Source organism: Micromys minutus (genome assembly GCF_963924665.1).
Source record: "Micromys minutus genome assembly, chromosome: 3".
In the NCBI taxonomy this organism is placed as follows: domain Eukaryota; kingdom Metazoa; phylum Chordata; class Mammalia; order Rodentia; family Muridae; genus Micromys; species Micromys minutus.
Window position 1 is genome coordinate 56334211 of NC_137972.1, and position 16168 is coordinate 56350378.

The 16168-nt window shown below is 49.9% G+C and overlaps 1 protein-coding gene across 3 annotated transcripts in view; it reads right to left on the bottom strand.

The window, feature by feature from the left end:
- The window catches only part of MGLL (monoglyceride lipase), a 96178-nt gene extending 81630 nt beyond the window's left edge, over positions 1 to 14548 (bottom strand). Inside the window, exons 1-2 of one of the 3 annotated variants that reach the window (XM_080914229.1) lie at positions 14415 to 14548; positions 13192 to 13336 (exon numbers count right to left, since the gene is read on the bottom strand). In XM_080914229.1, coding sequence (XP_080770355.1) covers positions 13192 to 13316 — 125 coding nt within the window. In that variant the 5' untranslated portion in view covers positions 13317 to 13336; positions 14415 to 14548. Of the gene's footprint in view, positions 1 to 13191; positions 13337 to 13807; positions 14376 to 14414 lie in introns of those variants that run through there. The other 2 variants (XM_080914230.1, XM_080914228.1) reach the window with 2 other exon arrangements.
- Positions 14549 to 16168: the final 1620 nt, after the last annotated feature.

Here is a 16168-nt window from a genome sequence, read left to right on the forward strand (position 1 = left end):
GAAATATCTGTTAGAACCCCATGAATTTGTTGGTGACAAACACGCACACCCACTCACCTCTGGCTAACATTAAAAACGGCTGCTGAAGTTCACTGAGGCTTATGCTGGGGGAAACGTCCAGTGCAAACTGTCTAAGACAGTCCTGGCTAGACTCTGGCTTCTAGAGCCAGAGTTACACTTAGGCAGCAAGCAGCCGTGGTCACCGTGTGGCTTCCTCGGTGTCAAGTGGTAGTTGTTAGTGGAAGCAACAGCAGTGAGCAGAGAGCAGCTGGGCCAGATGTGAGAAAAGCAGAAGCAGAGAGAGGGTAAGAGAAGCCCGAGAGCTGGGAAGTGTTCAGCTGCCACTACAGCATCCAACCGGTTCCTTTCTATCTGTGATGATGCCCCAGCGGCAGCATCTGGCCGTCAGATAAGGCAGTCACCAATTATTGAGTCAAAACTGTTTCATCTGCCAACATCTCAGCTTAAAGTAAACGTACATATTAAGGGGATGCTCATCCAAGAGGCTAATCACCAACATTAACGGAGTCTGACGATGTTTAACAGTGCTTTACTCATGAGCAGGCACCCTGGGGAGAGTTAGGTTGGTTTGTCTGTCTCAGATAAACAAGTGGTCTGAGGGATGGATTAAGGGTGGGTGACGGGTGTACAGATGGATGCTGACAGCTACCTGTGCATCTCCTCCTAGGAGGAGGTAGCAGGCCATTCATGTCCTGCTGTTTAGGGACCAGAAGCTGGAAACATATTGACACTCAGCACTTCATTTTCCTTTCAGAGGCCCTAAATCATTTGGGAAGAGCCACCCAAAGGATGCTGTGACCAGCCACCCTAGTAGTCTTCCCCACACTGCCTGCTTTGTAGCTAAGGACACTGCCAGGCTGGCTGCTGGCCCACAGGGTGCCATGTTTGGATAGCTCCCTGGTTTCTAGCGTCATTCTCTCCTGCTACTCTGCCTCCTGGTTTGGCTTTATTCTGTACATGCTCTGGATCTTGGCTCTACTGTGGTCTTGGTAGTGAAATCTCTGCTTTTCTGTCTGCATTTACTTCTACTGAAAGCCGGGAAGGTCTGCCCAATATCCCATAAGGCACACGAGCCCATCACTGGCTCCGCCCCCTTCATCCTCACTGGGCCTTCTGATCCTGTCCAGACCCCGGTGAAGTATACTTCCTCTTTCAGTCTGATCCCAACATCCTTCAGACTGGCTCTCCTATAATGCTTCCCAAAACCTCCTTCTACAGTGGTCCTTTGACAAAATGTTAGAAATACAGAAAAAAAAAAAAAATCCAAAAATCAGAATGAAAATTACCCACCCAAACTCCACACCCCAGAACTGACCATCTTTGCACTTCCAGCCCACTCAGCCCGTATTTAAAGTGGGGCTGTCTTAGGATGCTTCCAGCCCACTCAGCCCGTATTTAAAGTGGGGCTGTCTTAGGATGCCCCAGAAAGGCACAGGTGGAGGAGCCACCCTTCCTTGCTCATCAGCTCAGGGGAGAGGCCTCTGGAGGTCTGATGTCAGCTATGGGGTTTTGAGCTGCCTATTATCAGGATGAGGCTGGTCCCTTCTTTCTTAGGTTTTTGGTCTTTTAAATCTCGAGAAGTTATCAGATTTGGTCAAATATCTCTTCTGTATCAAGATGACTGTGTAGTAACCATCCTTGCCCCCCTAACACACCTCAGTGTTATTGTTTCTCAGTGTCAGAAGCCAGTAGTGGTAGAGATGAGCAGCTGCCTGTCTCATGTGGAACAGTCTGTCCATGGGAGGCCGAGGATTCCCAGTCTTTCCTTACTCTGTACAGCATATCAGTCTTGTCCTTCTGTGACTGTCAGATGGGTACTGCAGCCTTGAGTGGTATGGCCCGACCCGGAGACAAGAAGGAAGGCTGTGTCTGGGAACCCTCCAGAACATTCTATCTTGTCAGCCATCACTGAGCCTGACAACTAACCTTGGCTGCAAACAGAACTGGGGAAGACAGAAGAGAATTATGTCTTATTAAGAGCAACCCTGAGCCGTACTCATCCCCGGGGCTGAAAATAAGCCAGAAGGGGTGGGGAAAACCCCAGGAAGGCCAAGTTAGGGTACTCACTCTCTAGAGACAGGGGTGACTTCTGTCTGCCACTGCCCTTGTCTTGGACTGAGGCAGCACAGCAAGGGACAGCCCCACAGGCTGAGGTTTCCCCTGGGGTCCCCCAGAGAAGCACAGATGTGGAGAGGAAAGCTGCTCATCCAAGTCTTAAAATCTCAGCCATATGGAGCTGGGAAGATCCTCCCCTTCGCTTTGAATGTACGATGCCGTCCACAACAACCAACCTCAAGTGCCCCAAGATTCTGACAGCTTCCACTGAGGCCCACACACCAGGCCCGAATCACTGCACAAGTTAAACAGGCTGTTAAAATTAAGCAGAATGGGCCAAATGTGCAGAGGTGAGGGACACAGCAAGAAGGTTGCCTTCTGCACTCAGGAGGCGGTGCCTCGGAGAAGCCAGCCCCGCCCACACCTTGATCTTGGACTGCCAAGCTCCAAAACTGTCAGGAAATCAATTTCAATTTTTAAAGCCAACCGTCTGTGGCATTTTGTTGGAGAGATCCAAGCACACAAATACATCAGCTGTTCTAATCTGCCCCGCCCCCTTCCTGCCCCCCCCCCACCTGATAACCAGCCATTCTATGTTCACATGCCACATAATAGGACTCATTTTCAAAGCCCCCTTTAGCTTCAGAGGTTCCCATTTCTCTTCCCACCTCCACGCCAGTACAAAAGTGGTTCCCTTTTTACCTCTAAGACCCAGACGAAACCTGCCTGAACTTCCCCTCGAGCCCCAACACGGAACTCATGGCTCATCCTAGCAGAGTCCCCAGGAACCTGGCACTGCCTCCCTGACCACCATCTTCAAAGTAGAGATGGCATCTCCACAGAGAAACTAGACAGAGGGGAGGAGCCTGGAGAAAGCTACACCATAAAAGAGGATGTTCCAGTGTTTTGTGGACCCTTCTCTGCTGTCCTGTAAGGCACAGTTACATGTGCAGTCCACTCTCCTATTAAAGTAGGAAAGCAAAGTCCACCCCCAGGTCCTGATATCATCTGGCTCCCAGGCTGAAATGGACAGCGGCTATAATCTGCATTTCCACACACATTGCAACCTTCCCAGGTAGCGTCCCACATCATGGTAACGTTGGTCAAAGGGCTGATACCTGGTACAGGGCTCTTCTGGGTGTTCCCAGTCTTGAAATGACACCCATGGTCTATCCCTTTTGAGTACAATGCCTGTTGTCCTAAAACTCAACCGCCTGGGAGGCTCTAGGAATGGTCAGTCATGCCCCTGAAAACAGAGAGAGTTGGAGGAAAGGGGGCGGGGTCTGGACACTGGAGGAGATGGAACAATCATGGGAGATGGATTCTGCCCTGGAGGAGCTCACAAGTGATGAACTCTAGGCTCAGTGGATGCTCACCATGGTGCTCTGGGCTGTTCCAGGCCCCCAGCAGCTGAACCATGCAACCATGCACTGAAACCAGGATAAGCCAGAATAAACCTTTTCCTTCTTTTAATTTTACTTGTCTCAGATAGAGGACACAGTTCCAGGAAGATGGCTAATAGCCTCCTGGAATACTGTTATCTCCAGAACAAGTCTGAGCTAGGCTGCAGGATAAGGCTGAATGGAGCAGCACTGTGGTGATCCTACCACAGCCCCCAACTGCTGCGGGGTTGTGGGTAAAGTCATCTGTGACCAGCAAGCACCTTCACAGCCTGCCTTCCTCACATGCTAGCCACTACCATGGACCTCAAAGGTCCAGCCAAGGGCAACAGAGACCTGCCAGGTAGAGCCCTCACAGACCAACAACCTCCCAACCATGCATGAGTCACAGCAACAGAACATTAGCAAAGATGCTCCTTGACACTCTGCCCACTCGAGACCTGGTGAATGGCACTGTAGTGACAGCCTCACCCCACACATTGCCAGCATTTCCACATAAAGAAGGAGAAAGGCACATATGCAGACTGAGCGTGTGAATCACTGGGACCACTGAAAACCAGTCTCATTACAGCTGCACCTGACTGCTACGTGTAGTCCTCTAGAGCTGTCCCCTTCTCCTTCCAGACAAGAAAGAAGTATGAAGAGACCACACTGTGCCCTCAAAATGGGGCAAATAATCACAACAGATGAATAAAAATGAACAAAAACAGATGCTGGCCACACGCTTTTGGTAGAAACATTAATTAGTGTGTCCAGTAGGAAACTAGGTGGGCTTTCAGAAAACACTAGAAACTGAACTACCACGTGACCCAGCTATAGACCACTCCCTAGGCATGTCCCTGAAAAAGGAGAAATCAGTACAGCAAAGAGAGACATAGCAAGCTCCTGTTTACTGAATAGAATGGATAGATTTTTAAAAATAATATGTGACTATTACTCAGCCATGAAAAGGAATAAAACTGTATCATTTGTGGCAATGTGGATAGAACTGTGGGATGCTGTGTTAGATGAACTAAGCCAGGCACAGACAGACAGGTACTGAACGCTCCCATTCACACATGGAAGCTAGGAATCTTACTCCATAAAAATCATTGAATCGCATCACAAGCAACAAGCAGAAGGAGAAGAAGTAGGGAAGAAGGCACTGACCAGAGGGGAGTAAGCACCAGGGTTCTTCAGCACCTAGACTAAAAATCCAGGATAGTATATATAATTTTGTAAAGACTCACAGGAGAACAGTCACTACTAGGGTGCCTGTAGGTCTGTAACCAGTGCCATGGGGCAGAGGGAAGTGGAGGAGACAAATGTACATAGACAGTGGTCCATGAACAGCCTGGGAAACTGGCCTGCTTAGAGGAGGGAACTTCAGCCAGAGGCTATGATGGCCAACAACACCGTTTCCTCATCTCCTCCACCTTCCTCCATAAACTCCAGCCCCATGTCCGGCTTCACTTTCCTCTGCTACGATAAACATCAGACCAAAGGCACTCAGACAGAGATGGGTTTATTTTATCTCACAACTCTCAGGCCACACTCCATCACTGAGGGAAGCCAGTGCAGGAACCTGGAGGGAGGAACCTGGAGGCAGGAACCACAGCCAAGGCCATGGAGGAGTGCTGCTCGCTGGCTTGCTCCCCACGGCTTGCTCAGTTTACTTTCTCATACCAGCCAGAACCCAGGGAGTAGCACCTCAGTGAGCTGGGCCCAATCATGAATCAAGAAAATGCTCCCAAAGACTTGCTTACAGAATACTAGAAAGATATTTCTCAAGTGAGGCTCCCTCTTCCCTGACAACCCAGTTTGTGTTGACAGCTAACAACCTCACACTGTAACTCTCCAGAAGTCCTCAGGAAGTCCGCACAGCTAAGGAATACCTGTGACTATAAAGACATTCAGTGCTCAAATCTGCTTTGCCAATTTTATGTCCTCCCTCCTTTTCCTTCTGCACTTCTTCCCTCTCTCCTTTTCTTCCTTCCTTCCCTGTCCCCTCCTTCCCTCCTGCTTTATTCCCCTCTCTTCCTTCTTTCCCCCTTTTCTACCTCCCTCCTTCCTCCCCTCTCTCCCTCCCTCCCTCCCTCTTTCTCTTTCTTCCTGCACGTTGATGATGGTAAGATCAACTGTAAAGAACCTAGTGTAGACCTCACGGGGAAGGTAAGGCCTGCTCGCTCTTCACTGTGCCTATAAGGATTTGTTAAATGAGACTAGAACCAGGTAGCGAGTGGTAGGCCTGGCATGGCCCTCGGCTCTCTATGGCACCTGGCTCTCTATGAGGCCCTCAGACACACAGAGCAGTGTTTCACCCATGAGCACCGAGTATTTCCAGCCCGCCCCCACACTAACGGGGCTTTGAGAAGTGAAAGGAGCCTCCTCCCAAAAGGAACCTTGGATGACTCTAAAATATGGGTCAAGGGTCATCTTGTAATCTCAGCTGTGAAAACTTGCACCACTAAAGGCCATTTTTCCTCTTTACACAAAGACATCAAGAGCCTGGGTCACAGGCGTGGACAAAGTGCCCCTGGGATTGCAAGCCGAACCTAAAGGTGCCGACAGACAGGGTGGTGGACAAGGCTTCCATTCACAAAGGGGCTTATTTTGCTATCTGCCCTCTCAGACTCCATCAGCAAACAAAGCCAGATTTGTATCTGTAGAACATTCTTAGAGCCACTGGGGGGAATTTATCCCTTAATGAAGCTGTTGGAAAAACCAACCCTAACACAGTGGCAACCTCCACTCTTCCCATCAGAAAAATCTCTGCCATTCCAACAGTCTTAAAAAAAAAAAATAACCCAGAAGGGATGCCCTACTTAAAAGCAAGACGGTTTGCTGTGCTAATGCACCAGCAGGAAAAATAACAGCTTCCAACCAGGGAAAGGGATTTGTGCAAATTCTTAAAATAGGCAAAAGAATACGGAGGTTCTTCTAAATGGAGGTAAGGGATTAAAAATAACAGCACTGCTGGACTGCACACAGTAGGGCCAAAGTTTTCAGGGGTTGGGGGTTGGGTGGGTAACAACAGGTGTTAAATCAAAGGCACTGAGTCTCCCTCCCGTGGTGAGGAGACAGTGTGAACCAGCCACCTTCTTTGGAAATGTCATGGTTGGCTGGCCACTCTGGGCTGTGAGAGCCCACTTTCATTCTTCATTTCTCCTGATTCATTCCAGACCGGCTCCGCTGAGTGTTCCCAAATTACTTGGGGACCTGTATGCTCAGAGCAGCTCAGCATTTTCTGAGCAGGGACTAAGTGCCCAGGAGACACGTGCCTACTGGGCCCCTGGGTGGGTGCAAGCTCTTTCTGTCACACAGTGAGACTCTGTAGATTACCTTCCCTCCCTCCACATCCTTGGTCAGCCTCAACTCCACTGCTTCTGAGATGGCCTTCCTTGCCTCTCTTGTCACTCTCAATGTCTCCAGCAGCGAACACACAGCTCCAACACTGTCGGGCTTTCTGTTTGTCACCCCTGCCCTGTCTGTCCTTCTGGAAGATGGACACTACTGAGGACACTGGGTGAAAGAGCAAGGGCTGAAATCCAGTGCTAACCAGCCTTTGGGGTGGAAGCCACCCATGGCATGTGTCTTCACAGGTTCCCTCTCCCTAGTCTTTTCGACATGGTAGCTCTACACACACACACACACACACACACACACACACACACACACACACACACACACCCTCTTCTTCATTTGGAAGAGTGTCCTTGGCCTCCCTCTCTCCACCTGCTGTATGCCTGGTAAGTGGAAATGACCACACTAAGTGACCTGTGAGGAGGCGAGTGCAAGCCTGGGCAGCCGGTACTCATCACACAAGTGATGCGTCAGAGCTCAGCCTCAGAGACCTGGCCATCCTGATCCTCACAGAGGTCACCAGAAAGCATCACAGACTAGCCTATGTGAAGGCACCCCAGGCAGGTGTCAGCTAAGTAAAGAAGGTGGAGTGGTGACACCTAGCCCCAGGTGGCATAAGTTCGGAAGGGGTACAAGGAGAAGATGGAGTGTTGAGACTGAATCTGTAAGCAGATGCCCTGAACACAGGACAGGCAACCTGGAAGGCAAGAAAGGGGCAGACACCTGGCTTACAGCGTAGGGAGAAGCAGCAGCCAGGCTGACCTCCCGGTCAGAAGAGGTGGGCATCGTGATGATGTGCAAGCTCTTCATCTTGCCATCTAGCTCCTTATCCTTGACCGCCACATACCCAGTGTGAGGCGGTGTTATGGGGTGGCAGGAGGAAGAAGGGCTGTGGCATCTGAATTAGCTTCTAGCAAGTGGCTTCTTCCCCAGATAGATTTGCATAGGTGGGAGGAAGTGTCTCAGGTTGGCACTGGCAACACTCCAGGGAAGGAAGAGAGGCGGAGCCGAGATGGTCCAGGAAAGGGGGCACAGAGGACCCTCCGTGGAGCCCACTCTGGGGAGCAGAAGAACTCCAAGTGGCCGGGCCCAGGCTTACCATGGAGCCATCAGTGAACATAGGTTTGTCAGCCCATGGCCTATGCACCCCTCTCGCAGCCCCGCCCTGTGCTCCGCATCAACACAAAAAAGGCTTGAGGATGGTGCAGGTGCCTCTTGATCTCAGCCTGGCCTAGATAAGAGGCTAGAGGGAGAAGAGGGAAGGCGTGTCTAGCAAAGCCATTGCAGAGCTTGGGATCTGGAGTCTCCGTGGTGTGGGGTATCTACAAATGCTGATGGCGATGGAAAGGTTCACTTGCCAAACCGGAGGCTCAAAGCTAGGTGCAAGCCAGCTTGCAGGCTCGTACTCCCTGAGACATCTGGTGCTAGAGTTGTCACTCATGTGGAGGCTCCCTCCATTGGGATGACCCATGAGGGAGTAACCTAGAAACCGAGTGCACGGAACGGGAGACCATCATGCTGGAGGACAGAGCATGGTTGAGCTTGGCTCAACCCTGTCCACTTAGCATGTCCTTCAGGCAAAGGAAGAGAGGCACTTCAGCCTGGAGCCAGCAGGTCAGGGCGGCGCTAGGTAATTCTGTAATTACAGAGTACACTCCAGCCTCTGTCACAAGAAGCAGTAGAGTACTTTAGGGGCATCTCCATCACCAAATGAGCATCGTTCTTGGGACTATGGAAGTCCCACCCAGTGTGCTCACCGGTCCTAACTCTTATTCCTGATTCAAAGTTGCACTTTGTAGGGACTGAGGGCCACTTGGTGAAAGGAGTAAAAAGGTGACCCCGGAACAAGGAGCAACCATGGATGCCCAATGCAGGAGAACGTAGGGCCTCTTGACCCATCCATATGCTAATGTCTGTGGCCCTGCTCATCAGAGGGAACTTGGCAAATGACTAGTAGTTACAGTTGCCAGAGTTTGTAGTCTGAGCGAGGCAGCTTGTCATGTGGGGCAGGACAGGTGCTTTTCCCACTTTCTCTAGAACAGACATATCTTTAATTGATATGCTACTTTGATGTATAAGTAATTTTGGTGACTTCCTTCTTTCCTTTTTTCCCTATGAAGTAATCTATCCCAACCCCCAAATGTAAGAATTAGAAAAACATTACCTGTAAGGACAAAGCTGGCTAAGATTTGTCAGAGTAATAATTCATTTCCCTGCCGTAATTGTCATCTTACTGGCTCTGTCTGCAAACCTCGGCCTAGTTGGAGCTTCTAGCCTCCACACAATCTCACCCAGGCCTAGAATGTTTTCAGCCTCTGAGCCTTGCTGTTGAATATGCTCACCCCTCCCTACTTCTTTCTGTATCTCTGGCTAGTTGGTCAACTCAGCTGTTCTGGCTCAAACTCCTCTCCAGGCTGACTGATTCAATCTGGCTTCTCTTAGTTTCTCTAAGAACTAAGAACTTTTCTGCTTGGCCTCATACGAACACTGGCAATATGTTCTAATTGTATGGCTCCTTCTCATTCTCTGGCTCATTCTGTCTTTCACCTATGTCTAGCTTGTTCTCTTTCTGCAACTGTTTTTGTAAAACTCTTCCAGGAAAACCTTGTCCTCTTTCTCTTGGCACTGCCCCTCAAATAGCTTTCTTTTCCTCTCTCTTCCCACGAGAGTTGGCCATGTCCTATTCTGTCAAATCTTTCTCTAATTTGTCACTCTGTCTGCCACTCAGTTAGACACCACTTTCAAACATGGCTGCTTCCTTCTACAAACTAACTTTACCTTTCTTGTTTGGGATTAAAGTTGTGTACTAAGGGTGTGTCTGTATTGCAGCCAGAGGGATTAAAGGTGTGTGCCAAGAGCTGAATCACACAACTAGAAACAGGTTTCATTTTTGTTTTTTTTAAAATAATGAATAGCATAATCTCTAGTTTCAAAGTGTGATCAAATATATGGAAACAGAGATTAGTGGTGTGTCCAGGAAAGTAACTGACACAATCTTTGAAGAATCTGGGACAACCCGACAACAGTGTCTGCTGTGGATGTATGTGAATGTGGGTGTATATGTATACGTGCACAAATGTGTAGAGGACAGAGGTCAACTTCAAGATCTCAGTTGAATAGGGGTAGGCTGATTTTTGCCTGTCTCTGTCTCCTCCACACTAGAAATACAGGTGCCTGGCCACTACATTGCTCCAAGTTTTTTACATAGGTTCTGGGAATTGAACCCCGATCTTCACCCACAGTTGCACAGCAAACACTTTACTGAGTTGTCAACCCAGCCTGTCAGATGCTGTAAAGCCTGTATCTCTGGCAAATCATCAATAGTAGCAACCACACTGTTGCCCTTTAGATTGGTATGGATATTAAAGAGATCAGGGACGTGTGGGGTCTAGTCCAGTGTCTGAATGAGATCCATTGTATCTAACACAACGTTTTCATGACTGTAAATACATCTGGATGAGTAAGACCTGCCTTGATGTGGCCAAAGGGAGGAATGGTTCATCGAATCCAAGATTCCAGACGGCCATATTTAAAAAGCATGTTTCATGCTCACCCTGTAACAACTATCCCAAGAATGTTCTCCTCTTTCTCAGGGTTTGGAGCATTTACCATTTATAAAGATATAATCAGCTTTTGCTGTAACAACTATCCCAAGAATAACTCTCTCCTTCCTCAGGGTCCCTGTGGAATTTTAACCAGCCCCCAGAAGGAGGTTGGGCCAGTTTGCCAGCTAGTGGCCAGCAGACACCAGTAACTCTGTTGCCTGGGCACCTGCAGATCCAGCCTTCCAGACTGTGAGGCCTCTCAGGCAGAATGTCCCAGCAGGTGCTCTGGGAGGGCCCAGAGGATAGGAGAACAAGCAGACCAGAAAAGCAAGCTAACAAATGCCAAGTCACAAGGGCAGACATGGGCTCTGTGGGAGACTGGTCCCTGGACTCCAGGGGAGGTGGCTGAGCTCAAAGTAGCAAAAAAAGAAAAAAAAAAAAAAAAAAAAAAAAAAAAAAAAAAAAAAAACCAGACAAAACAGGTTCACAGGCTGTTCCCCTGGTTAGTGGGACAGCCATGGAGATTCAGCCTCTTGTTCTTCCCTTTTATTTTCTTCCCTCTCTCCCTCTCTCCCCTTTACTGGGAGGAGGCATGTTATGCAAGGGGAGGCCTTGCAAGAAGAAAAGGGAAATGCTCTGGGGTCGGGGTGGGCTAGGCCCAACATGACCTGAGGTACTCTCTGGGGTCAGGGTGGGCTAGGCCCAACATGACCTGAGGTACTCTCTTCTTCCAGCAAGTGGGTGGTACTATGTGGGCCATGGCACTTTGGGGCCACTAGATCCATGAAAGACAGAGTTTGCCAAGCAGCTGCTTCCATGTTAAGATCTGGAGATGCTTGGTTACTAGCAGGCATCGTCCCCTGCCCTAAACCTCACTGTCTTTCCACCACTCTGAGTGCTATGATACTTTCTCCAGGACCATTATGACCTCTCCAAGGTCCATCAACTACAAGGCCATCTCTATCTCTAAAGCAGCATTCCAGGACAGTGTTGTCCCAACTGGTGGGAGCTAGTTGTAAAATGTTTCTAAGACCTGCACTATCAGAGGCAGCCCCCCAGCCCCAAAGAGAGTTTACCAAGTGAATTAACTCCAGGAGCTGGTAGCAGTCCAGGTGGACAGAGGGCTCCAGAGACAGCCACCTGAGTTATTTGTGAAACCATGGCAGGACCCTGGACCTGTCAATCCTCTTACAACACACAGTATGGGAAGTGGCCAAGCCACAGATGCTAATGGTTCCGTAGCTTTCTCTGCTTCATACCTCCTGCCCTTAACCTATTTTTTTAACTTTTTTTTTTTTTTCTGAATTCACTTTCTCCTCCCCAAATCCTTGGTCCCAGTAGCAGCAAACTGCCCAGCCCTGTTCCTACACCCATGGCACCCATCACAAGGCAAATGCTGACATCCAAGAGCCAGCTCAGCTGAAGCCAAGACGTTGGCTTGCTGTCTCTAACTAGAGCAAAAGCAAGTGAGCTGGGAGCTGCCTGCATCGCAACTTCAATGGGGGAAGATTGTGAAAACCACCCACAGCCAAGGCAAGGGCAGCCAACTTGGCCATTTCTGGCCCAGTCCACCACCTCCCTTCCCCCCACTGAAGACTGCAGGCCCTCTGTGCTTTACTGTGAACTGGGGCACTGTCACTGCTCTACCAACAAAGCCTGCAAAGGCCAAGGCCGGACACGAACAGTGGATCTTCAGTCCCCATTCCCCTCTGGAGTGACTAAACTGCTCACTCTACAAGAACTTGTTAGTGTAAAGAATGTTCAGTGCTAGCATCGGTTAACTGAGGGAGAATTAATGATTAATGAGGACAGCAATGTTCCACACACCTGCACCCTTGCACACCCCAGCACACTCTCCTCCAAGAACTGGCAGGAACACTTACCGACCTGCCTATGCACCACTGCCCAATTTGAAAACACACAGCAGATAGCACAACTTGGCGTAGCTACGGCACTGAAGTCACTCCCTCTGCACTGTTAATAGGAACCCACCTGGATTACACGCCCTGTTGAGGTATCTACTCAACTGGGTAACCCCAGAGCTACAACGGGAACACAGTACATACGCACCGGGACCCCTTGGGAGGCAAGAGGCGGGTGGAACAGGTAAGCTTTCCCTGAAACAAGGAACAGGAACCAGTAAGGACTCAGCAGGCCAAGGTTGCTACAGATAATCTCTTCCCTGATTAACACAGGCAGGGCTTTTCCTGCCTCACCCAAGAGGAACAGGGTGGTGGGGGAGCAGCTGTGTGACTGTGCGCAGCCCCAGCCTGTTTCTAAAGTGGGAAAGGGACAGAGTGACTGAGCTGGCTAGGAACCAGAAAGAAACACCAGACCCCTCTCCTCCCAGCTAGTTGGGTGTCATTTCTGCAGCTCGGAACTAAGCAAGAGCAGGCAGCAAAGGTTAAAAGACACTTACTTTTCTTATGTATTCACTGTTGTTTTTTTTTTTTTTTTTTTTTTTTTTTTTTTTTTTTTTTTTTGTTTGCTTTTAAATGAATGCTTGCAACAGGAAATCAATTCTGGTAAAAACAAAAAAAAAAAAAAAAAAAAAAAAAAACAAAAACAAAAAAACAAAAACAAAAACAAAAAAGCCATTGGAATTTCTGAAAATTGCCAGACAGTGGACTCCTATCCTAGTTGTAGTGAAGAGAGCTCCCGAGCCCTCGTGTTTAAGAAAATTATAAAGTAGAGCTCTCAACTTTGCCAGCGCCATTGTGCCAGGGTGTCAGTGGCATGAGAGGCAGGTCACAGAAAGGGTGGGCCCCATGATGGCCAGGGAAGAGGAGCAGGTGCCTTGAAGGAGGAAGCAGAGGGAGAGGACTTACTTGGGTGTGCCACTGGGCTTCCAGTACCTACAAAAGAGGTACTGTCCATCTGCATTGACCAGGTGGGGCAGGTCCTGGTAGGGAATGTTCTGTGGAGTTTGCCTGGGTGAACTTGCCTCAGGCATCCTGCAGAGGTCTTTAGGCCCTTGGAAGAAAGATGGACATATTCGAAAGTCAGAAATACACTTAGGACTGTGGCTGTGGCTTCTTTTCTAAGCAATTAAAAAACAAACAAACGAACAAACAAACACACCAACAAACCCCAACTTTGATATATATATATATATTAAAATAACATACAGCTCTTGCAAACCCCTCCAAGACTGAAAAGTCTTGTTTGCTCTTAAGAAAATGTTCACTTTATCTTCTAAAGTGCCTTATTATAGCCCCCCTTCCATCTGTGTTTGTTTTAAACCATCTCAGGAAACTTCATCTTAAGGACTATTTTAGCTGTAATCAAGCGGAAATTACAGTGAGTTCCGTGGGTACAAAGCCCCAGCTGCAAGGACCCATCTCTCCTAAAATCTCCACTGAGTGGGTTTCAGGGGGCATAATAAGTAGGCGAGGCGCCCCGAGCGATTTCTCCCTTCTGAATGCCAAAGATGCCACGACAAACCTGTTTCCATTAGTCTTGGCTTTTGCATTCCACTACCGCCACAGCCTCGAGTATCAGCTCCAGGCAAAAGAGGGCTGTTCCCTCATCGCGGCCTCAGGGCAGCACCACCGGGTCCGCGCCCTCCCCGCCTGGGCTGCAGGGGTGCGAGCTGCTCCCTCCTGCTGCTCCAGCTCTAGCTCACGTCGCCACTTTTCCAGAACACACCCCTGAAGGGGTTCCGGGAGCGAGGGACAGCCGGTCCCCAGCCCGGAGCTGCTGCGAGACGCGCTCCGCGGCACCGCGCATTCGCGCAGATGCGGGTCCCCGAGCAAAGTCACCCCGATTCTCCGACAAACTTTGCCTCCTGCCCGCCCGCGACCGCTTAGGGAAGGAAGCCTTGGGGCTGTCATCGGCACGCCACACAGGACGTGGACCTGGCCGTTGTTCCCACTCCGGTCTGGAAAGATGCAGTTGACGGGCACAAGTCTGTTTGGGGGTTGGTGCGAGGGCGCGAGGGGCGCGTTCACGCGCACACGCTGACACGCGCGCACACTCGTGCGCACGCACACGCGCGCAGGGGACCCCTGGCGGTGGCTCCTATCCTGAGGCAGGGACGGGAGGCAGTTACCCGGGCCACGAACGCCGCTGTCACGTTTCCCGAGCACCAAGCGGGTCCGGGTCTGCGGCGGGCTAGAGACAGACTACTCCGCGCGGCCGGCTGCGCAGCGATAGGGCGCGGCGACTGCGCCGCCACTTTATCCCCAGCCGCTTGGCGGCGGGGGCGGCCCGCTGGGTGGGGACGCGCGGGGAGGCGGCGCCGGGGGCCCACGTGTGCCTGGCCCCCGGGGAGGAGCGGGGCGCCGCCCGCTGACCTACCTCGAGCTTTTCCTGGCCGCGTGGGGGACCTTCATGAGGCACTGAACCGAAGTGGGCTCTTCCAGCCCGTGCACACAGTGGAGATCACAGACCACACACAGGTTCCCGGAGCAGAGACACAGGCCTACAAGTACTGCTTGCACATGTTTACAGCTGCACACGTGCGAGACCCACATTCAGATAGCACAGGTGTGGGCACACCCACAAGGACACATCCTTAGGACCCTTTCTCAGATACAAGCTACACATTGTCACAGTTATTGCATGAAAACAGACACACAGCATGAATTCGCACCCTAGACACCGTGCACACAGTTAAAAACAACACCACACACACACAGTGTCAGCTCAGAAACCACAGCTCTCATCTTAAAGGGGGAAAATATTATTTATTCTGGAGCCATTTTAAGTGACCATGAGCTGGGAACATAAATTAAGTTACCCCTAATTCCATGTTCAGATGTGAAGGCAATTTCAGGAAGTTTTTATAGTTTTACAGAGCAGGTAAAGCCATATATCAAGGCAAGTTTAAAATATGTTGGTGGGTACACCAGAGAGGCAGGTGATGGTGAAACTGGAAAGTGTTCCTATAGGTCAAGATGCTATCTGATAGCACTGTTAACTTTTGGATTTTGCCAAGAGATGTTAGTTCCAACCAAGAGGGGCAAGGAAGAAATGGCCGTTCCCGAGGGTCAGAACTTAGCTCAAGATAAAGTAATTTGCCCTTGGACCTGGAACATTCCAACCTCTCCAAAGTACTGGAACTTCGATCAGAAAGTTAATCTCTACAGACACAGCTTCCTTTCAGTTTTCCTCCACAGCAGCAGAAGCAACTCCTTTTCCGTTTTTTGTTGTTGTTCACAAACAGAGATGAACAACACACCACACACTGCCAGACAGCTAAAGATGCGTGACATTCACACACACACACACACACACACACACACACACACACACACTCATGCACACACACATTGCACACACAAATACTGCATGAAACCGTTTCCCCTAGGTGCCCCAGGATCCAGCTCCCACCAGCACAGCTGGCTATGTGGTTGTGGAGTCTGGAATCCAGCACTAAATTTACTGCCTGTCCACTGTGTCCTATGCCTGCCACTGTGAGTGACAGCTGCAGAGGGACAGGAGAATGACTCTGACTCACACCCATCTCCACACTTTCCAGAGCTTTCTTCTTGGCCAACCACTTTGCAGAATAGCAGTGTTGAGACACCACTGTCATGGTGGTTCAGTGGTGGTGTGGCTAAGGTGAGGTTGCAATCTAACCTAACTTGAACAATCAGAGGAGGCTCTCTGAGAGCCAGACTGGCTGGCTGCAGGCCGTGCTGAAGGACCTTAGGCAGGTCTCCAGGGCTCTGACACAGGAGTAGCTAAATGACTTTTTGGAGTTGTTTTTTTTTTTTTTTTTTTTTTTTTTTTTGTATTTCCTGTCAGGCCAGGATTAGGGGCAGGGAGCTCAGGGAAAGGGCCCGGAACCTGGTCTCAGAG